The following is a 22,813-nucleotide window of genomic DNA, read 5'->3' on the forward strand; positions in this document are numbered from 1 at the left end:
CTTCAAGCTGGGAATGTGCTGGAAAATGTCCAGCAAAGAAGCCTTTGCTACCTGCTCTGGGAGCCCACACGGCTTTGGGACCTTGTCACCTGCCCCTGCACAGCTCCCTCGAGAGGCACGGCAGAACCAGCGCCCCGAGAGCCTCGGGAATTCCCCTCTGGGACCAACTGCACACACTGCCATGGTCTGGAATTCCAGTTTCCAGCAAAGAAAAGGTGTTCCTGCCCTTTATATCAAAGCTTTGAAAGGGCCGAAACACAAGTGGAGCACGATCTTACAATGATATTGCACGACCAGCTTTTGTAACTTAATCAAGGGTTGTTTTAGCATGTGGATTGGGGAAAAAAATCGGGCCAGAGTCTTTGGCTGAGAGTTGCCAAGTGTAAAGAGAGACACTAGGAAAGAAACAGAGCAGGCACCTGCCCCGTACCTACACCGAACCCCTCTACCCCCGAGAAACTGGGTGTCCCCTCCGTGTCCCCCCTGCCCTCCGAGGTACTGGACAGACACCCCAAGCCCTTTTACCCCGAGGGCACCGGGCACCCACCCTGAACTCCTCTACCTTTGGGGGCACAAGGAGCTCACGCTGGACCCCTTTATCCCAGGGTACCAGGTGCCCATCCCCAGCCTCTCCATCCCCTTTCCTCCAGGGTACCAGGAGCACATCATGAGCTCGTCGTATCCCCAGGGGCGCCAGATGCTCATCCCGAGCCCCTCTTACCCTCGGGGGCACCAAGTGCCCACCCCAAGCCCACCTACCCCATTCTGCCCCCGGGCCACCAGGCGCCCATCACCCCCGCGCCGCAGGACACGGCGGGCCGAGCCAGCCCCGTTTGCCGCCCGGCCACCGCCCCCGCGCCGGCAGCGCTGGCCGGGAGCCACCGGGCGCCGGGGCCGTGCCTGCGGCCGGGGCCGGGCCCCTCTCCACCGCCCCGGGGCGGGGACTGCGCCGTGGGCGGGCGGGGCAGCGCCGCGCGTCCCAGGGCAGAGCCGGTGCCTTGCGCCGGCGCCCGCGGGTCGAGCGAGCGCAGCGCGGGGCTGCGGCCGCTGCCCGCCGGCCGCGCCTTGGAGGGCTCGGGAGCCGCGGCCCCATTATGGTCAGCCATGGCGTGGCTGCCGGGCGGGCTGGCCGAGCTGCGCTGGGGCGCGCTGGTCGCCCTCTTCGTGGCGGCGCTGGCCACGCTGGCCGTGTACCTGGTGCAGTACGCGCTGCTGGCGCTGAGGAGGGGCCGCCCGCCGCCGCCGCCGCCGGCCGCCGCCGCCCCGGAGCAGCGGGACGAGCTGCTCGAGGAGGGCGGCTCGGTGCTGGCCTGGGCGCTGTCGCGGGGCAGCTGGAGGCGGCAGTGGCGGCGGGCCTGGGTGGCGGCGCTCCGAGCCGAGGCGGCGGAGCGGGCGGTGAGTGCCGGGATGCAGGTGATGGATGAGCGGGCGGGAGGGAAGGGACGGGGGATGCCCGGCGGCGGCTCCCCCGCGCCCGCCGGGATGGAGCCGGCGCCTCCCGGCCGTGGGGCATCGCGCCGGGACGGGGCTCCGGGCGCCGGAGCGGCTGTAGGAACGCCGGGACTTGCCGCAGGGATGTACCGGGTGTGTTGCTGACCCTCCTTGTGTGTGTGTATTTATTTACACGTGTGTGTTCGGTGCCTGCCTGGCGGGGATTGCAGGAGGGAGCTGGCCGGAGGCGCGGAGTGGGCGCACGCGTGGGAGCGGGGGAAGGATGGCGAGGAAGGAAAGCCCCGACCCCCGCAGCCCCTGGCAGGGGTTCTCTCCGCCGATAACATTGTTCGGGCCCGGGGAGGAGGAAACAATGGAAACTTCCTGGCCTGGGCCTGCGGCCCGTCCTTCGGCAAATAATTCCCAGAGCTGGGCTTCCCCCGTCGTGCCTCAGGCCCTGCTGAACCCGCGTGTGTGTGGTGGAACTCCAGGGGCTGGTGGCCTCCCAGCCCGCTGGATGGTGGATGGGATGCTCAGGGTTTGGCCAGCTTGCCTGTAACCCGGCTCGGGGAGGATGCACAAAACGTGGTGTTGTTTCTTCCCATCCCAACCTGCCCTTCCTGTGGCATCCTGCGCGCTGGTGTGTAAAGGTATGCCCGCCAAGGTGAGGAGGTGAGGTGAGGCTGTGGCAAGCTCATTTCCTTGTCCTGAGGACTGAACTCTTGTCGTGTCGGTGCAAACTGCCGAGGATAAACTCTAGGAAGTGGCGTGTCCCCAGGTCTCTGAATTTGCGTGCGTCTTAGACCTAAGAGGTTCCTTCTTACATGTCAGGGAGCCGGCTGGGGAAGAAGGAAGAGTGGGGCAACATGTGTGGGTGAAAGATAAGGAATAAAAATTAACGCTTTCCAAATATGATTGTAAGTTGGGCAGCAGAAAGAAAATATTTTGTGTGCCCTTTCAAGTTGCACAGTGTGGCTGGGTAAAGAGTGGGCTGTGCTAAGAAATGAAAGTTGGTTTGCCCTGCACTTGTAAGAGAAGGGTCCAGACAGCTTGAGCACGGGTGCTGGGATCAGGAAGTAACCAGACACAGGTGTCAGCTTCCCGTGCCTGAGCAGAGGCAAAGCCCCTTGGACAGGGACACACTCACCCTTCCCTGCCCAGGTGAGCAGCTGGAGCCAGGAGTTCAGCGCCTGGCTCTGCAGCGTGGCATCTCTCCTGCTGTCAGCCTCCCAAAACAATGTCAGCAGCACCAAGCTGATGAAATTCCTGCCTGCAAAACAGCCTTGGGGTGATGAGGGGAGCGGGGCTGAGTGCTCAGTGTGGGCAGCAGGTGAAGAATGCCGTGCTGGTGCTTCTGAAGGTATGACCTCAGTGCCCAAAGGCTGCCCTCGCCTTGCTGTCTCTGCGAAGATGGAGTGGCTGTCATCACTGTCTGCCTTCCCTGATGAGGAGGGCTGGGCAGGGGAAGGCTTCTTTCCTCACCTCTGCAAGATGATATTTGGGGTTTCTTAGTTTTGGCAGAGCCTACTGCAGCCGTGTTAGCGGGCCAAACCAAACATGCCTTTTCAGACTACAGCCCTGATAAATCTTTGCTGAAGAACAGCAGTTTTGCTGAGCTCTGTTGCTGTTCCTGGACTTGGCTCTGCACTGTGTACCTTGATACTCTACTACAGGGAACGATGAGTTATGATTAGGCCCATAGTTATGTCCTAAGTATATGTTTTCAGGCTCTCCCCTGTATTATATAGTGAGGTGTCACACAATTAATACATGGAAGTTTTGTCGTGCGTTTGCAATTCCAGAAACTTGACTGGGAGTGCATTTTTATCACTTGTTTTCAGGTGATGGGTTCATCACCTAACAATGCTGCTTTTTTTTCTTTGTTTCTTAGGATTCTCAGTTGCTCACGTTTGAGGAAGATGATCCAGCAGAACCACTGGAGCTAGCAGTTAAAGAAGTTACCAGTGTTGTAAAGTCAGCTGGAGAGAAGGTAAACTTCGGATTTGTTGCATTTCAGTGTACCTTGGGTCAGGAAATGTTTTATTAGTGTCAGTGGAAGTTCTATTTGTCAACAGGTCTGTACCCTTGACCTGTGTTTGTCGAGATAAGAGGCTGCCTCTCTAAAGAACCTGTGCAGACTCCCTGCATTGATTCTCTTCTTTTGCACCTTGTGAGCAGAATGTGCTCCAGGGCTTCCCCCAGATCCACAATAACCAGGGTTATGCCAAGTTTAGAGCTCATGGAGCAGCCCTCTACCCCACTCCACGGTCCTGATGATGCTTCCCCATCCTACTGCTGAAGTGTGCAGTGGGAACTTCATTGAGAAGGAAGAAATTTCTCTCCTGGGACAGGCGAACATCTTTGTCTGCCTCTTGCTGTTTGTGTGGCTGATGACAGGTTTGTTTCCTAAGTGGGAGCTGAGTCAGGATCTGTGGGACAGGTGCAGAGTCCTGAGGGTGAAGTCCTGACTCTGCTGGACCCTGTGTTCAGTGAGGAGCAAGTGATTTCTTTCCTCCTCTCCCACTGCAAATACTGGGAAGGTGGTTCAGTGCCTGTGAAATGAAAGTAAGGCAAAACATGGCTCTTGGAACAACAAAAATGCATTAAAAGGGGAAAAAAAATCTGTATATGTTTACTAGCGATGATAGCTCCTGCATTTTTGTCCTAGTGACTGTAAGTACTGGTTACATTAGGCACCTGCATCGAATTAGCCTAATGCTTTGCTTTTAGTTTTGCTTTGTTATTTTGCTTTGCTCAGTCTGATTTAGATGCTAAGCAGCTCTACTATGATTCCTTTGAAAAGTATGCATGCTTATCTGCCTGATACACAACTCGGAGGCACACCCTGACTGGTGGCAGCTGGGGATTGTTAACATGTAAAGCTGTTTGTGTACTTGTTTTCTCCCTTTTTTTTTTTTTTTAATTCAGTCCCATGGTCAGTGGGGCTGGAGAGACTGGGCTTGGTAGGGCTGTGGGGTTGGCATAAGTGTTACTCTGTGCTACTGGAAGATGCCACGATGGGAAATCGGGAGGAGAGGGTACTGCCGGGTCTGAAAGTGATGTGCTGTGTCATGTGTGAAGCCAGGACCCGAGGGAGAGCTGCTGCAAATAAAAGCTGGCAAATAACAGCACAAAAAAAAAAGAAAAACAAACCCTGGTGTCTTGCGGTGCAGTGTCTGAAATGTTGCTGGAAGGGACAGGCAGGGCTGGGTTGAGCCATTCCAGCATTTTAACCGAGGTGTTAGAGTGCAGGCAGAAATCTGACGTGCTTTCAAAACAGCTTAGACCAACAGAAGCACGTTTTAAAATTTATTGGAATAAACCAGGTTTGCTTTCAAACACCGGGTTCTTCTGAACTGTGTCAAAAGCCAATTTCAGTAGTCTTGTGCACAGCTGCTGGAAGAAGTTCTCTGAGTCATTCTTACTCCTTCAGTTAAGGTACAACCTGAATATTTATTTGAATTATAGGGTATAATAACCTTAGAGTGCCAGTCTGGTAGCTACTTTTCCTTCTTGTTTAAATGCGTAACCTTCTCAAAACACCTCAGGAGTTTCTCTTACATGGTAATTGTGTCTTATATATTTCCTGAGGTAATACCATGGGTGTTTGGTTTTTTGGAGTGTTTTTTTTTTTGTGTGTGTGTGTGTGTGTGGTTTTTTGTTTGTTTGTTTTTTGTTTGTGTTTGTGTTTTTTTGGTGGTTTTCTTTTCCTTGTCCTCTTCAAACTCTTAATGTTTGCAGGTGAAGTTGAAATCTCTCTCTGCAGCTTGCCCAAACTCAAAAGTTGTGACAGAAATTGATGTGTGCTGCTCAGCGCAGTGCTGCAGACATGGTTGGAATGCTGCTGCTTCCCAAGCTGTGGTGATAGGAACAGAGCAGCTTTGCGACCGAAGGTTACACCACACTGCCCCTTGATAAAGCCCCTATTTATGTGTTGCCTTCACTCCACTCCTGGGCCAGAGCCTAAATATATAGAATGAAGTGGCCTGTTTTCATTGTGCGGTATTGGTTGTTTTGTTTTAATTAAGTAAACATTAGGAGTGTTCTTGGTCTTAGCTTTTTTCTGCCAGCCTTTCCATTAGTGCAGTCTATTTCCAGAGGACTTGAACTTCACAACAGAAACAGCGACAAAAAAGGCAACAAAAAAGAGGATTCTCTTGCTGGGGACTTGGCACAGAGGGATTGGATGGAGCAGGCTGTGGCAGAAGTCTCCCTTCTTTTTCTGCTTCATGCTCAAATGGAAAGTTGTAAAATTCCCTCAGAGTGCCATTCCTTTAATGTCACTGGTGCACTCCTAGCTGGGACCATTCCTAGTTACATATGTGTGTTTATTTCTGATTATTTTTGATGGGTGAACTACCCTGACAGTGATGTACACTGTTGTCTTTTAACTCCCCATTTTGCTTCAAAAGGCATTCCAGATCTTTGCTGCTTTAATGACTGGGGTTTTTTTACAAGCCTAGGTGGAATTATGGCCCGTGGAGATTTTTTTCCTTGCCTTCTTTAGGTTTTTGCACTAATATAATCCCTTCTTCTTAAAGTGTTTACTCTTCTTCCATGGTGCTTGCTGTCAGTAAATGTATTATGGAGGGATTATATTTTCTTCCAGCTTTGTTTAGCTTGCCTACATAAGTTGCTCCTTAAATCTCCTTTTACAATGCTGTCCTGGCTCCTGAGTCTCTCCTATGCACCCATTCTCAGCAGCAGCTCCAATTAAATCCATAATTTTGAACTTGATGGCTGAAGGGCCACACAGCCCTACAGGTAAGGTCTCACAGAGGCAGCTTCTTTTTGTCTCTGGAAGTACTTTCCTGAGGGATTTTGGGCTGCAGTCTGCCTCTCCTGTGGCTGCTTCATGCTGTGAGCGCCTTGTTGCACCAAGGTCTCCCTCCCTGTTGGTGCTGTCCTTTGTGTGAGCAGTAGTTGTTAATTCTTACACACACACACTAACTATTTAATTCTTCTAAGTATTTTGTATTGCATTCCTCTCCTGCCTTTCCAGGTCTTTCAGCTTTCCTGTGTGATGATGACCTTATCTTCCTTTATGTTGCAGCTTCCCAGCCTGCTTTCCTGAGCATCACCTTTTCTCTCAGGTTTCGCCTGAGGTATTTTTGGACTTTAACTGTGCAGTGGGTTTGGTGCCTGAAAGAATCTTTGGGATCCTGTTTCTAGCTTTCACCTCCCTCCTTGCTGGACTGTCCTCTCCCTTTCAGACATCCCTAATGGGGGAATGATGGAGGAGAAGCTTAATTGTTAGTGGGATGAGCCTACAGAAGTAAACAAGATGAGGTTATGATTTAATCTCCTTCAGAACTGAGTGCCTTGTCAAGGGAAGTCTTCGGGGTGGGGTTTGTTTGCTTCACTGGGGGTGATCCTGGCTTTGGCACTGCCTGGTTTCCAGCTGCTGCTCCAGATGTGTCTGGGCCTCCTACAGGCTTGTGCCACGTGTGCCAGCTTGGCACAGGGATCAGGGAAACCTCAGCACCCTGAAGTGCTGAGCCGTCTCTGCAAGTGAATTACTCTCCAAGCTGCCACAGCACAAACTGGCAAACCTCTCCCGGGGTGTTCTGTCCCCTCTTGGTGTCTGTGTCTTCAGCTGTGCTGCGTCTCAGATGGTTTGGAAAGGCTTGCATGAAAGTGAGGCCAAAGTAGCAATTCTATTTCTGGTATTGATTTGTATTCCCCTTTTTGAAGTGTAAGTATGGCTTCCTGTCTTTGCACCGTTTGATGTTCATTTGAACTTTATTGGGTGGATTGAAAATTCTTCCTGTCCTGTCTCCTTGTACTCCCTGCTTGTTTATTTTGTTCCCTCACTCTCCACTTTTTCCACCTATTTGAATTTGAATGTGTTGGTCTCAAAGGAGTGGATAAATTCACATGTTCCATCAACTTCTGCTTTGTTTCTGTTGCTGACATGGAAACTCACTCTCCTGCACTGAGTGCATCCCTCACCCTGCCTTTTCCCTGTGGTGTTTACCACCATTAGGAAAACTGGTTTGAGGTTTTCACTGTATTTACAGACAAATTCAGTTTGATACTGGCTCCTAAAAGCCAACACCTGCCTGTGCCAAGGTTAGACATTGCATTTGTCACCTCCCCTTCATTTGCTCTGGTCACTTGGTCAGTTGTTTGGGTAAAGGAGGAGCAGGGGAGAAGCTGGAGAAACCCCCTCCAGAAATGAAGGAATTGGCTCTGGTAACCCAGAAGATCATGTAATTCTTCTGAACAGCTGAGTGCTTATGGCTGTCAAAAGGCAGAAGTTTTTGACTTGAAAAATTTTCTTGTGGTGGGGTTTTAAGCTGAGCACACAAACTGTCTGTGTGGTCATTGACAAGATGAGTTTTCCATGCCAAAAAAAAGAGCCTTCTCATAGTAGTACCCTGAGAGACAAAGGGGAAATTGTGAGGGTCCTAAATCTTACTGTGAGATCAAGGCAACTTTCACTGTGTGGCTGCCTCATGGTAAATTCTGATTTTCTTGTGAAAATGTTAAATATTTGCATTACTTACATATTACTGAGTAACCTCAAGTAACCTGCTCTTTCTGGAAGTAAATACCAAGTGCAGTAAAACTAATTGCCTTCTAGAAAACAAACAAAAAAGGCAATCAAGGCTCTTCCTGCTGGGGGTTTTACAAACACATGTGGTGTGGTCAGGGCCTGGGGAAGGTGAGGGAAATGTTCCCCATCAGGGCTGTCAGAACTTCCCTCTAAAGTGGGAAGGGAAGCTCAGGGGGGGAACCTCCTGCTGCACTTGGGGAGGGAAGAGTAAAGAAAGGGAAACATGTAATGCACAAATTAATGGGGTGCCAGTGCCAAAACTGGAACCTTCAAGGCAAGAGGACCCCATGGTGCTTCTTGAGATGAAGCACCTTCTGCTGCTACTTCAGGAAGGAAAAAAGTATTTTGGAGCCTGTCCAGAGGAACTGCAAAGGGGAAAAAGTCTGGATATAGAGGGGGATGGCAAAGCGGGGGAAGGGTTTTAATAGCTGTGAGTACACAAGTTTGGACACTTGACTTTCTCAGAAGAATAGTCTTGCTCAAACCGTGGTGCTTTTTCAGTCTCCTTTGTTCCTGTGGTTGTTTCTCTGGAAGAGAATTGTTTGTAGGATAATTGCACTCAGAGTTTTAGATACGTGTGAGCAAGTTGTGTCACAGCATCTGCAGCTCAGTGGAGCTGGGTGCCAGAATTTTGCACGTGGAGAACTGAGCCCAGCCAGGTCTGGGAGTTTTGGCCACTGCAGCTCATCCCATCATGAGGGTGTCAGGTCAGGGATGAAGAGGAGAGGCTGGAAACAGCAGGAATAACCCTGGCAGTGGGGTGATGTAAGTACCAGCTGTGTGTGGGGAGGGATGGCAGAGCACTGAGGAGGAGCAGGGACGCAAAGGTACCTGAGGAAGGGCTGGGAACTCCTTCCATGGGAGATCCCCAAAGCACATGGAGAGAAGGGTGTTGGTGCCAAGGGAGGTGCTGGAGGGAGAAAATACCTTGGTCTTGGTTTCTTTGTCCTGCTACTTCACCTCACCCTAATTAGTTTCTGCTGATTTAGGAGATGTGTCTTGTCCAGGTGTAGGATCACAAGAGGGAGCTGGGGGTGACCCCTCTGGGAGTTCAGAATCAGCTGGTCCCAGCTGCTCTGCAGGGCTTGATATTTAAAGAGCAGTTTGTTATAAAAGTGACAGGTTTTCTAGACCCTAAAACACAAAGAGTTGATAACTGGGGATGTCTCTGGTAAGGGGAGTGGGAAAGAGAACAGGGAATAGAAATGAAATTGAAGGAGAACTCTCTTCCTATCAGTCCAGGATCCTCTGTTGTCTTGTGGACACCTATCCTTCCTCCTTCTCCCCCTGGCAACCAGAAACGGGTGCTTTGCCTGGCCCTCCCTTCTCCAGCTCTTCATCTGTGCTGAGAAAATGGAATTTGAGGAAGCAGGTTGGAATGAGGCAGGGGAAAAGGAGCAGAGCACAGGAAGCTTCAGTGTTTTTCTTTGTGTGCCTGCCATGGGGGAAGTGGCCTACATATTTCTGCTCGGGTCTGTCAAAATCACCTGCCACACTTCTAAAGGAATGTCACTCAGCAAGGGAAGCAGCAGTTGCAGTCTCTTTAATCACCTTTTCACTACTTGTGGCAGCATCCTAGATGAAAACACAGCTGCATTCTCTTCAAATTCCAGCCCAGAATTCTGCTTCTCTCAGTATTCTGACTCCATCATCCCTCCTGCTCCCAGAACAAAGGGATTCACCTGGCATAAAGACATACTATTTTCCATTTACAAACATGGAACCACTCCTTTTCATGACTGGATTAAAAATTGGCAGGTGGCTGTACGTGAATACCTCAGTTTTTTAAGTAAAGGTGAGGGCAGAGGGGGAATAGGACTTAGTAGGTGACATTGGAAGAAAATAAATTAATCAAGGAGTTTAAAACTCCAAACTCCACTGGTCTGGGCTTTGAAATGAATGGTAAAAATATATATAAAAAACTGATTTAGCATCTCTTGACAAAATGCAGGGAAAAAAAATGAAAGTTGCACCACCTGCACTGTCTGTTTCCATCCTTTACTTGGAATTAAACATGATTAAGAAACAAGTGGCACATGAAACTCATCTACCGACTCTCTGGCCACACTTTTATTTCTTTTAAAAACATTAATCAACCACGTGCCTGGCAACCTTGGCTCTTGGACATCCAGAAATTCCAGATGAATGGCTCTGCATTGCATGTACAGCAAGTCCAACTTGTTCTGAACGCATTGAACTTCTGTGGATGTGTGGAAAAAAACATGGATGGATGATAAAACACTGCATTTGGGATATGGAAGTGTCAGCAGTTTTTTGCATCAGACCTGTCCTTTTTTCCTCCTCTTCCCTCAAAAAAGAGGGAAGAACCTTTTCCTTTTCCAGCTCTTTAAGTAGTCACTGTATCAATCCATTACTTTGAATGAAAGGTGTGATTGTTTTTGTCATCTCAACTACAAGTAAAACAAGGACCTGGAAGCAGCTGGGCTCTTTGTTCTTGTCAGCTATTAAAAATCCCTTATATTTTACCGTGTTGGTGTTGTTTGTGTGGGATTAAGGTCAGAAATCAGTTCTGAAAGAATCTGGACTTTGGGAAGGGGGAGAGGTGAGGGGAACTCATTTGTCCACTTCTAAATTCTAATTTGCAAAGACATAACCTGAGAAAAGGCAAATCTTACTGCTTGTGGGTGTGGTTGGGATTTTTATTTGTCATATCCACCTCCCCACCCCCTGCTCCTTTGTAATTAAGTCTCTACCTTAATGGATATACTCAGGCCTTTGATAAAGCCCTGGCCATCCTTAAAATATACCCCAGAGAGCCCAGGGAGATGAAATGTATTTAAGGAGAGACTGATAAGGATCTTCCAGGATGTTCACGATTCCTTTCAAAGCTTTCAGCTTCAATTCCAGTGCCCCTGAGTGGAGCAGTAAGTGCACAAACACAATTTGATAGCACCACGCAGAGTTTTTTGTCAGGCAAACCTTGCAGGGAATTTATTTGTCTGTGCGTGGCATTGACCTGGTTCCCTGTGCCTGAGTCGGGGTGAGGAGCTGTGGGGACAGTAAACCACAGAGGGACGGTGACAAGCAGCTCTCCTCTAGCAGCACAGCTGTTTGCAAAACAAACATGCCTCTGTGGCGTGATGAATAATTCCTGACTTCCACCCCATGGGCTTTCCTGTGCCGCCAGGAACCCTCCAGGAATTTCTGCACACTCCAGGAATTTTGCGTGGCAGCTCAGTCAGTTTGCAGAGGGGAGGGAGGGAAAACTGTCCACTGTTTATGAACTCAGTGTGATAACAAGTTAAATTGCTGCTCGTAAAAGTGTATTGCAGTCAAGTGGCACTCAGACTTTTCACAGACATTTGGCTTTGTCACCACGTTTCAGGGCCTTTCTTGGTTTGGTCAAAGGCTTGAAAAAATTCTTAAAGGCTCCTGCTCCTTCTTATCCCACTGAGAACTGGAATTACTCAGACAGAATCCTCTGCTGTAGCAGCACGTTTATATCAAAGTTTCACATTTGTAGGATGCCACTAAACTAAAAATTTTGTGGTAAATCAGCTGTCCTGTTGTAGGCTGGAAGAAGAACAACAACAAACATCTTTGCCCTCCTGGAGCTTTTAATACATGTATCTGTAAAATGGAAAGGAGTCCTTGTCAGGCAAGATGTTATTTCTCTATTAGCTAACAATACAAAAGCAATTTTGGGAAATGCCATAATTTGCAGGTATTAAATTTCATGTACAGATTTGAACACTTGAACTATGTGATTTTGGAAGAATGTGCAGAAGGAGGTGGGAACGTGAATGACATTGCTTAGAAATTTCCCACCTGTGCAACTTAGCATAGTTCTGCTAGCTTAAATTCCATTCTTATTTTCTTTCTTGCCTTCACCAGACCTTCTGAAGACTAATTAGTTTTTCCCTTCGTTTCCCCTCCTTCTTTTTCTTTCTCCAGGTGGTTTCTTGCAATGTTGTGGGAGATTCTGTTAAATTCCTCGTTGCTGTCTCAGCCTCTCCACCTGCAGCCGCTGAAGCTCAGTCGTATTTTGTGAAGCTGTCCCCAGTCCACCTGCAGGTAAAGTCTGAAGTGCTGTTCTCTCTTCCTTTCCTTTTGTTTGCCCTCTAGGGCAAGTGGTAAATACGGAAATTAAGCTGCCTCTTCAGGAGACTGGGGATAAATAACATGTTGGGTTTGCTACCTGTATATGTAGAACAATTCCGTTTTTAACTGGCATGCTCTCTCAAAACTTAAGCAACATCTGCCTCCTTAGAGTGTCACTTTGAAGTTACCTACTCAGAAGCTGGTGTCATTCTTCCTGTGCTGAGTCTTAGCATGGAGGTTGACCTACAATTTCCTTACAGGACACCACAACACTTGTACAATAACTCTTTTCCTCTCTGCAGCTTCAGCTCTACGTGAAAGACAAAGGAGACGATGTCAAAGTTGAGTGGTTGCTCATTAACACCAATGAAATCAACTTTGAAATCCAGCCAGCAGTGCAGGAGGTCAGTCAGTGAGTTTTATTTGTTGTAATGGTAGAGCAGATGGGTCTCCATCCCCTTGGTCCAAAATGTGGTGTAAAGCATCTGCCATGGATCATCTGTCAAGCCCCTACATCTCTGAAATCCAGCAGCACCTCTAAAGACTACTGAAACAAGTCTGTATTTGGCAGACAAATGACTTTTCAAACATCTGTCATCCAAATTCAAGGCGTGAAAAATGTCTGTTCCTAAGTATCTTCTCTCAGAACATTTCTAAAATAACAAAAAATCCCCCAGGTGTAGTGGTATTTCCATCAAAGCAGTTAAAACGTTGCTCCTTCCCCAATTTAAATCAGTTTTGAAATCTGGCAACAACAGATCAGAAACAGCTGTGAAAAATACAGTTATTTAAGGCAATGATGGATGATCTAAAAATATTTTGATGCTTTTGGAATTGCACCTGGTCTTTGTATATGAGCACTGATTCATTGGGACAGTCCCTGCAAGAGTTTCATCTTGCCTGGGATTCTCTTCTGCCTTTGACTCTTCGCAGTTTTTTATTTTTGGCACAAGTGTGGGTGATTTAACTGTTTCTTACAAGTGTGGGGGAGGATTTGTTTGTGTTTTGTGAAGTTGTTTTCTTCACTGAAGGCCTTGTTAAAAAATGAGTTTATTGTAGAGCTGCTTCTGAAGACCTGTACTGAGAGAGCTACAATCATAATAATTTATTAGCACAGCTTTTGTCCATAAAAATGTGAAACTCATAACTAAAGACAGACAAGCCTTTTGAAGTGTGTTTTAATCTAGGTTTTACCATGCACAGGTAGCATGTAAATGACCTTCATATGCTGGGGTGACATGCTGATTATCCACATTTGAGCAGTCATTAAGTATTAAATCCTTCCTGACAAACACAGATGACTCTGCTGCAGTCTCTGGGCTTCACAGTCAGCTTTTTGAGAGGTGCCCAAGTCCAGCTTTGCAGAGTTGCACCTGTTCTGCTTTGCCTGCATTTTCAGAATGAGCCTGTTACGTTCTTCAGTCGTTAGAGGGCTTTATTTTCACTTTGAAGTTTGTATTAGCACTTACAGAAGAGGAGAGGCAATAAACAAAGGGCTAAAACCTGTGAGCAAGCTACACCTCAGAAACTGCTGCACCTCCTAAACCTCAGTGTCAGCTTTTGTGTCTTGTTTTCTTCCTCTTTCAGAAGCAATACTGTGTGTACAAATAAACACCTTTAATTGCTTGTGATTATCTCCACAGTGGTTTTAACATCACGCTGGGGTATAATAACCCATTTTCTCTTGGTAATGGCTGGGTGAACCTGACTTTTGTTGGGCAACCTGGCTGACTGGTAGGGTTTGGATTTACACAAGGTGACTTTGTGTGCTGATGTGCCCCAGGCTGGCTGTGGTGTTCACCCCAAAGTGGAACTCCGTTGTCTTGATCATTTTGGGGTGGCAGTGAAGCCATTATGGCTTGTCTTGTGGAGGGAGTTGTGGCGGGGAGTTACTTTCCAAAAGAAGGATGGCTAAAAGCAAGGCAGAGCTGACAGGAGGCTCTGTAATCAATCTCCTTTCCAAATAACTATGGAAACAACAGCAAATACCTCTGAACAGAAGTCCAGTGACTGATATTGCTGTTGTTACTGTGAAATAACAGATGTCACATTAGGCTGATGGCAAAGCACGAGAGGCAACTGGGATTTTACAATTTAGGTAAGAGCAGGAGAGGGAAATTACCTCCGAAACAATGAAGACTAGCCACAATTTATCTGCTTCTTTAAGTAACTTAAGTAATGAAATCGCTGCTACTGGGGCTTTAAAAAGCCTAATTTACTGTGATCTTTATTAAAGTGAATGAGTATTATGTGTTTCCTTGGTGGTTATTTGAGGGCACATGGTGTAAATGCTGCAGATTTTTGTGGGACTGGCCAATGCTGTTGTATGTTTTGAACATGTCAGCAAAGGCCAGTTAGGTAAGAAGGCACTTAAACAGGATTTCTGTACACAGCATTCCTGGGATTTTTTGTGAACCCCCCTAAATGTTTCTGTAACACCTGGGGAGCTGGGAAAGGGCTGTTCCTCCCACTCTGTTTGACCTGTTGAGCAAGGTGCACATCAGTGAAGTCTCTCAGTGTGGTACCAGATGAGAAAAGGTGGATGGGTCCTCTGTTTTTAGGTCAGATCTTTGTCTCCTACTTCAGTCTTTCCTTTAGAAAAGAAATCTCACTGAGATTTCAGAGCTGTTGGGTTTCAGACTGTCCTTCTAGGACAGCTTGACTTAAGAATCTGTGTTCTGTAGGTAACTGAGCAGAAGAAAATCCTTGAGGAGCATGCTGTGAGAAGCAGGCATTCCCCAGGAGCACAGGGAGGGCAGTTCACCCTCTTCATACACCTTAGATTAATCCTGTGAAGCTACGTGATTAATTCTAAGGTGTATGAAGTACACAAAATCTGTGCTCTGTTCTGACCCCTCAGAGGTTGTGGTGCTGAGCACAAATGTCCATGAGATTTTTTTTTTATGAGCAAACTACAACTCAGTGCCCTAGAGCAGCACGACTCTGTCCATACACTGCGCTTTTCAGCAAGGTAGAAGACCTCCAGGAGATGCTGTAATATTTGTTTTCAGTGCAGCACAGGATTAGCTTCTTCTCAGCTGTTGCAAGCTGGCATAACTCCCATTAACTCAGTGGAACGATCTGCTTATCTGGTGACCTGATCTGCTCTCTCAGGGGAGTGCAAAGCAGTGCAGAGTCTTTAAAACACCATCATAGGATAAAAACTGTGTGAAGGAACTCCTGATTTTGTGGATAACAGCTGTGCCTTCCTAACTCTCAGAACAGCATGAATTTTTCAGTGTTTAATTCTAGCTTTCCTTTAACGCATGGTGGAGAGATTTAAGTAGTTCTTTGCATGATCTGTTGTTAAATTGTTGTTGGCAACAGAAACCACGTGTCTCTCTCTCTGACAAAGGTAATGTTTGATGGCTTTGATGGTTTAGATGTATACCAAATTAATTTTTGCCTCAACTTCTTCTGAGTTTGGAGAAGCCTGATTGATTGTTTCTTCACAGGGACAGACAGCAGGGACATGTGCAATATCTGAAACGCTCAGAGATGTCTTGAAGAACCTCTTCAGCTCAGCTTCTCCATCTGTAGTGTTGAGTGTGAGGCCTGCAGATTCAAAGGAGGTTCAGGTGAGCCTCATTGCTTCCAAAATCTTTTGAGAAGTGTCCTTCTGCCCAGTGCTTTTATTACACATTCACAACTCACAAATGAGTAAATTTAACAGTGTTCAGTTACAGGAACCAAGTGGGACACACGTTCAGAGCAGCAGAGTCCATGGCAGTGGAGGCTTTGTGGTCACACCTCCTCTGTGGCTCTGTGTTGGTGTTCCAGCGCTGCTGCCCTGTGTGACCCAAGGGTTTGGTGCTGGCCTGGGCACAGTGCCCCTTGTCCTGGTTGCTTTTTGCAGAATGTACAGACCACGAGCCTTCTCCCTCAGGGCACGAGTCCCCCCAAACCTCCCCGGGCTCACGACCTGAAGCTGCTGGTGAGGAACATCGCGGCGGAGCTGAGTGACCTCCGTGCTGCAGGTAACACAGCCCAGGTGTGCTGCTTCCCTTTGGGCAGCCCTGGGCTTGGTTGGGGGTGGTAACACAGCTCAGCTGCTGCTGCGCCCCTGGGATTGGGGTTTTTTTACTTTCAGGTGAGAGGATGTGGAAGTTCTGGGTTACAGCCTGCTCTCAAAAGGAGGTTTAACAAATTGCTGTGTTCTGAGAAAAATTGACTTTGTAGAATCCCAGAATGGTTTGGGTTGGAAGGGACCTTAAAGCTCATCTCATTCCCCCCATCACACCTCCCACTATCCCAGGTTGCTCAAAGCCCCATCCAGCCTGGCCTTGAGCATTCCGAGGGATGGAGCAGCCACAGCTTCTCTGGACAACCTGTACCAGTGCTGACTTAATGTATGTTTTAGTTTATTTGAGTATTTAAACATCTTGTTCTTCTTGTACAGGAGTCCATCATTGCTGAAAATAGATTGAAATGACCAGGTGTATAAAGCTGGCTGATTATTTTCTGGCTTTCAGTTTTAATTTCTAAAAGTTCTCACTTTGGCTGTACCCAAGATGAGGGGCTCAAATCCAACTCTCCATTAGCTGCTGGCAGTGACATTGGCTTGATTCAATGTTGCCTTATTTTTCTTTACTTCCACGTGATTTGCAGATGTACCTCCAACTCTCCTCCTGTATTAGAAGCTCCTGAAAGATTATTTTTGTTGTTGTCAAGGACATTTTCCCCTGATGAAGTACCTCTGCAGGTAAAGGAAGAAGGTGCCTCTTGAAGGTGGAGAATGAAGCCAGAAAAGAGGTCACTGCCCAGTGAAGTTAGTGTTGGGTTTGGAAAGCAGCAGCAGGCCTGTCTTGCAAGGACTCAGACTTCTCCAGGTGCAGACACATCTCTGTCACAGATGGAGGCATGAGCAGGCACAGCTCAGATTCTGTCAGAGGAAATACAGATTTGGAGGCTCTGTTATTTATGGCCACTGAACAATTCCATAACAGTATTTTTAATAGAAGCTCGTGGCTGCTAAATTGGGCAATGCAGTAGTTTTAGATAAATATATCCTACTTCCTGTTCTCCCTTTTTTCAGTTAGATGTAATAGGGTTTTTGCCCTTGAGTCTTGCATAATACTGCTTTGCTCATCCTGGTTGGAAGTGATCCCCCTAAAAACCTCTGCAGAGCTTCTTTAAAACAAACAAACAAACAAACAAACTATTTTTAAAGCAATTCTGGAACTCTTGGCTGTGAAATGTCCTATCGCAATAAAATTATTCTGGCAACTGCAGCCCAGTGCAGTGCAAAGTGTCCCAGCCCATGGCAGGGGGTTCGGGATGAAATGATCTTCAAGGTCCCTTCCAACCCAAACCATTCTGTGATTTGTTATTACTCTACAATTTCGTTGTGCAAACTAAACTTTTCCAAAAGATTGGGTCATTTTGCCTTGCTTTAGAAGTCATGAGATGAGATGATGAGATACCTTTGTGTGCATAGAACAGAAGATTCACTTTCTGAGAACCACTGCACCTTCCCTAAAAATGAGAGGGAAAAGCACAATTCATGTGCTCTGCTCTGGGAACACAGATGTTGGGAGGCAAAATCCCCATTTGCTATTCTAACAGGAGCTGGAGGAAATTTTGCTGGCTCCCCAGCAGCTCCTGGAGTGTAAATATTTGGAACTGAGGATGAGAAGTAAAGCTTCATAATGGGTTTTAACTGGTACACTTGAAATCCAGTGGGAATCCTGCCCAGCTGGAAAGCTGCTGGCTTCTGGACATAACTTGCTGATTTCTAATTAATACTCCCTTCCCTTCTCCTGGCCTTGCCTCGCAATAATGAATTATCCTGTTGGAACTCAGGCTGCATGGGGCTGTGCAGGATCTCAGGCTAACCTGCACAGGGGGCCGGGGAGGGGCAGCTTGGCTGTGCTGATGAAACCATGGATGATTGATGGATGCTGACAGGGTTTATAGGAGCTCTGGCTCTCCTGGAGATATCTTAGCTCAGCTGGTGAATACTCAGTAGCAGAACTGGTCTCTGCTTATGGGCTGTGCCTGTTTTTATCTCCTTAGTTTGTGTGTGTAAACAAAAATCACTCTAGATTTTGTACTACATGCTCTGCAGGGCATCATTTAGGGCAAAAATGTTATCTGCTGGTAAGGAAAAAGTAGCGAATTGTCATCAGCAGGGTGTCCAGGGCAGAAAAGCTGCAATACCCAGTTGGGTGCAGTTGGTTTGTGGCTCAGCTGTAGTTCCAGGCAGGGCTGTGCAGGTCCCTGCCCTGGGCTGGGGACGTGGCAGCAGGACCAGGCTGCAGGGACACATTGCTGGGTGAGCAGAAACCAGCCCAGGTCCATCAGCTCAGGCTCAGCCTCTGGGAAAGCAGCTCAGCTGCTTACTGTGGGGTCAGCTTGGATCCCAAATAAGCTGTGTGTACACAGTGCTTTGTCTCCTCTCTAATCACCTTGCCAGGCCCAGGCTGCCTCTGTGTCTGAGATGGGGCTGATCCAAAGCATCCCCAGAGAACAACTGAGAGGTGCTCATGGCAAACACAGACCCAGATTCTTCTGGAGAGCTGGGGGGCAGCATCTTCTGTTTGCTTTGCACACAGTCGGTACTGAGCTTTTTGTTGCTTTCCTCGATGTGTTGGAAGCCTGGGATTAAATTATTTCTGATGCTGTGAAAGCCATAGTAAAGAAACTGTTTTAAGAGGAACAAAATCTGGCAAACTGTTTCCCCTTGGAGCAGCAGTATAACTACTCTTAATATGCCAATTTGCAGCACTCTCAGATTCCGAGATCAAGGCAGAGATAAGTCTGCAGCAGTGCTTTAAAACTTGTTAAAAACCACAGTGCACAAACCATTGTGAATTAGCACTGCTGTCATCGAGTCACTTGCCAGCAGAAAAAAGCTTATTTTCATGTCCAAATAAACCACTGTGCCTGTGGCTAGGAGGAACTTAAAAAACTTCTGGGTTTTTTTTTTTTTTAAACAGCTGAAAGCAACTTTACTCCCTCCCCACCTCACACCCACACCATCACCTGCTCACTCTTTTTTTTTTTTTTTTTTTTTTTTTTGCCTCCCCATCTTTCTTGGATGGTTTTATGCCTGCACTCCGTTGCTTCGTGGCAGGATTTAAATGGGGCTGTCGTGTTTCACAGTGTGTAGGGTGGCTCATAAGACAGCAGTGATGCAACAGTGACCTTTGCCATGAATGTACCCAGGGAAGGCATTTATTCCGTGGGAGGGTGAGAAAGTGTCTGCAGAAGTCTGCCCAGAAGTGCAGTGTGCAAGGGATGGGGGTTTGTTTTCAGTGAGTGGCCCCTTGGTGACAGAGCATTAATAACTGGCTGTTGGTTTTTCTTGCCCTTACAGGCAGCACAGACCTTGTGTGTATAGTTCAGTTGAATGACCCTATGCAGAAGTTTTCCAGCTCTGTAGCCAAAAATGCTGCACATCCCTTTTGGAAGGAAGAGTTTATCTTGTAAGTAACTTACCTACTGAGAATGCTTTTACACTAAAGCACTTTTTTTTTTTTTTTTCCCTGGACTGTGTGAGAGAAGAATGGCATTTTGAAATAGGTCCCTTCTTGGCCTTTCTCTATGTGGCCTCAGAGAAATCTGGAGCTGGTTGGGACTTCAGGATATCTAATTACATGGATATGAGACACAGGACTCTAGGTATTCCATGTTAGATGATTCTAGTAGATGACAGCAGTCACAGGCATAATAAATCACCTCATGCTTTCCTACAGTGCCAGAAAAGAAGTGATAGCAAGGTTTTGAGATCACTTCACTGTGAAAACTGCATTTGAGGAAATCTAATGTCTCTCCATTCCCTCCTCTAAGTGGGAAAAGCAAATGTGGAAAAACAATTGACCGTCTAAAATAATGGTGGCCATGACTAAAAACAGAGTGTAAAACTTAACTAAATTTTCTTTCTTCTGTAGGAAAAGAAAAGGGACTTTCAGGCAGCCTACACAGTATTCTGTGGTTCACACAGCTGCTGCAAATAAGGTCAAAAATGAGCAGTTCTAAAACTGCTTTTATTTTCACTTTCTAACAGCAGAGCAGAAACGGCTTTTGAGGTGCATGAGTTTAGGAAAGGGGGGAGTCACTGATGAACTTTGTTTTCTCAAGTATCACCAAGTGCTTCAGCCCGTGGGTCTGTGCTTCACTTCAGCCATCTGTTGGTGGAACAGTGCTCAGTGTGGCAGAGCAGGCAAGTTCCCAGCAGTTTGGGACAGGAAGTTTGTAAGAATAATACCCTTTTCCAACTGAAAAGGCTGAGAGAGGGCAGGCAGGATGTGATTAACTTGACTGGAATTTGGCCTTGACACTAGGAATAGTGCTGGGGTTTCCACACTTGCTTTTCAGAAGTGCATGAGGTAAGCTTGGGGGCTTTTACAGATAAATGAGGAGGATTTTGGCAGGGGTTTTTGAACTTCTTTCAAGTTCCCACACACAAACTTCTGCTCTTTTCTTTCTTCTGATCCAAAAATATCCTCCACTCTGAACACCACTGCACCGACCACCATGTCAGGCTCTGCTTTAGCTTCATGCCAAAGCAGCAGCAGTGCCATCAAGGTGCTCCTTTCCAAGTTTTGGGGTGCAGGAAGGGTGGGAGTGGCAGGGAAAAACTGAAAATCTGCTGCAGAGATGATGTGCCACAGCAACTAATGGAGGTGGGGTCTCTGCAGCCAGGATCAAACCATCCTGAAACGGTGACATAGCAAAATGTAATACGTTTGCATGCCCTCAGGGTTGTTGAGCAGAAGGGCTGCTGAGAAGGTTATAAAATAAAAGTTTTACGGAGGGTTACTCTGTAGTTGCCCAGTTTGCTTCATTGTCTCAGTCAGAGGAAAGGTTTGTATCTATTGTCCAGTCCCTTTTACTAAGTACCACGTGTGTAATTCTGAGAGTAGTCCAACCTGGGTTTTGTCACACAGAAACTCATTCTTGTTGGCTTGCAGCATCCTTGAGGCTTGTTTTGGAAAAGTGATGCTGACTCTCCTCATTTAAAGGTGTGACTACTTTTGTTTTCTTGCATCTGTCCAGTTTTTGCAGGACACTTTCCTGCTTTGACGGGGATATTGATTGAGCCTGTTGCAGCATCTTGACTTGCAGATTTGATCCTGCCAGGAGAAACAAAGCTTTTTGGTGTTGTGGTGCAGCAGTCAGACTAGGATTCACCTTCAGCTTGGAGGGCAGTGTTTGTCAGGTCCTGGGGAGAAGAAAAGCCTCTGAAATTCAACAAACTGAACCTGTGCAAAAGCAGGGGAGGGACCCAGGCCATGGTTTTCTGACTGTGATCTCTTTAGTCACTCTTACCCACCTGCAAGGCTTGGAAAGGGCTGAGAAAAGTTGGGGAAAAAAGGGAAAACCTACATGGAAAGGAAAATCTGCTTGCCCTGCAAAGACCTAACGTGGTTTTGTTTCCTTCCCAGTGAACTAAGTGCCAAATCAAAAGCATTGCAACTGCAAATAGCAGAAGATGGAAAGTTGGATAGTAAGTATTGAGACTGAGTTATTTTGCATGATCAGTGTGTGGGCTTTGCTGAGTGTTGGCAGAAGTCTCCTTTTATTTCTGGATGGCCACAGAAACTGTGAGATCCATCAGTAATCCTGGGTGGATGGAGAATACACTGACCAGGTGCCTCTCTCATGGTCTGGGTTAAGGTTACAGAAAATCTTTGAGTTTCTTTCTAGATTGTCAACATAACTGAGTCTTGCAGGTGCTGTTATCCTGTATTTTTCCATCTTCTAAACATCTGAAAGATCCACTGTAAACCTTTTTGGTTTCAAGTTAAGCTTTTGAGTTCTCTCTGTGGCTGAAGGGGAATCATGGGGGTTAATTGTAAATCCTTCCTTTTCAAGTCCCAGAGTCTGCCTGAAAATTCAGGTATGAAAATCACAATCAGGTGTAAAACACTCCAATTCTGATTATGTTGGATTAAATGTAAAACATGGGGCCTCAAACATTTTTACAGCTTGATGCTGTTGTTTCATAATTCTTTTTAAAAATCTAGATATACAAAGTTGTGCAATACCTTGCTTATGATATGTGATTATTAGAAGGATTGGAAGGTCAAAAGCTTTAAAATACTTCTCTGATATGGATGCTGTTTTTAATTAAAAAAAAAATATATGGAGTCAGCAAACTTAGGTTTTTCTTGGACAAAATGTAGTCTTGACTGTACCTAAGCATCTTTAGTCTTTCAGAAAACACAGGAATGTTCCACATCCTAACTTTCAGCCTGGTTTCCTGAAGAAAAAGGTCCCAGTGGATTGCACTGACAATTCTCTTCCTCCCCCTCTGCCCCTCCATACCTGCTGAGCTGTCCTTCTTCAAAAACCTTCAATAGAAGACTCAAAGTAGAATCATATTAATGAGCAGAGAGCGGAGTTATGTGAATACAATGTAGATCCCTGCTTGTATAATACAGGTGTACACAAGAGTTTGATGTACCTGTTATGCCTGTATAAATTATAAGTGTTTGAGAAAATAGTTTAATACAAATTCTCAGCACATGTTCTATGGTAACCTGACTCCAAAAGGCCAGTGAAGTGTAGGAACTTACTGTTTTTAAACATTCTGCTTTGCACAGAAAACTAGAATTTCATCTCTGAAATCATGCAGTACCTTTGCTAACAATTTGTTCTGGTCTAGTGGAGCTGACAAAGTCAAGGGAGGAACAAGAGAATTGCTGAAGTTTTACTGAAGTTCAAAAGAAGAAACACTATTGTTGTGATGCACCAATTAACCAGGATTCCAGATTGTCCTCTGAAATGAAAGATGCAGAAACTGGTTATGGAGAT

General features: G+C 46.6%; 1 protein-coding gene across 1 annotated transcript in view; it reads left to right on the forward strand.

The window, feature by feature from the left end:
• Positions 1-1,102: 1,102 nt before the first annotated feature.
• Positions 1,103-22,813, forward strand: part of C2CD2 (C2 calcium dependent domain containing 2) — a 36,940-nt gene continuing 15,229 nt past the window's right edge. The window contains exons 1-8 of the mRNA XM_066177111.1: positions 1,103-1,395; positions 3,323-3,421; positions 11,906-12,025; positions 12,355-12,456; positions 15,508-15,630; positions 15,909-16,029; positions 19,371-19,479; positions 21,442-21,503. Coding sequence (XP_066033208.1) covers positions 1,105-1,395; positions 3,323-3,421; positions 11,906-12,025; positions 12,355-12,456; positions 15,508-15,630; positions 15,909-16,029; positions 19,371-19,479; positions 21,442-21,503 — 1,027 coding nt within the window. The 5' untranslated portion in view covers positions 1,103-1,104. The remainder of the gene's footprint in view (positions 1,396-3,322; positions 3,422-11,905; positions 12,026-12,354; positions 12,457-15,507; positions 15,631-15,908; positions 16,030-19,370; positions 19,480-21,441; positions 21,504-22,813) is intronic.

This window comes from Chamaea fasciata, unplaced genomic scaffold, assembly GCF_029207755.1.
Source record: "Chamaea fasciata isolate MVZ Bird 193981 ecotype frontalis unplaced genomic scaffold, bChaFas1.0.hap1 SCAF_2, whole genome shotgun sequence".
In the NCBI taxonomy this organism is placed as follows: domain Eukaryota; kingdom Metazoa; phylum Chordata; class Aves; order Passeriformes; family Sylviidae; genus Chamaea; species Chamaea fasciata.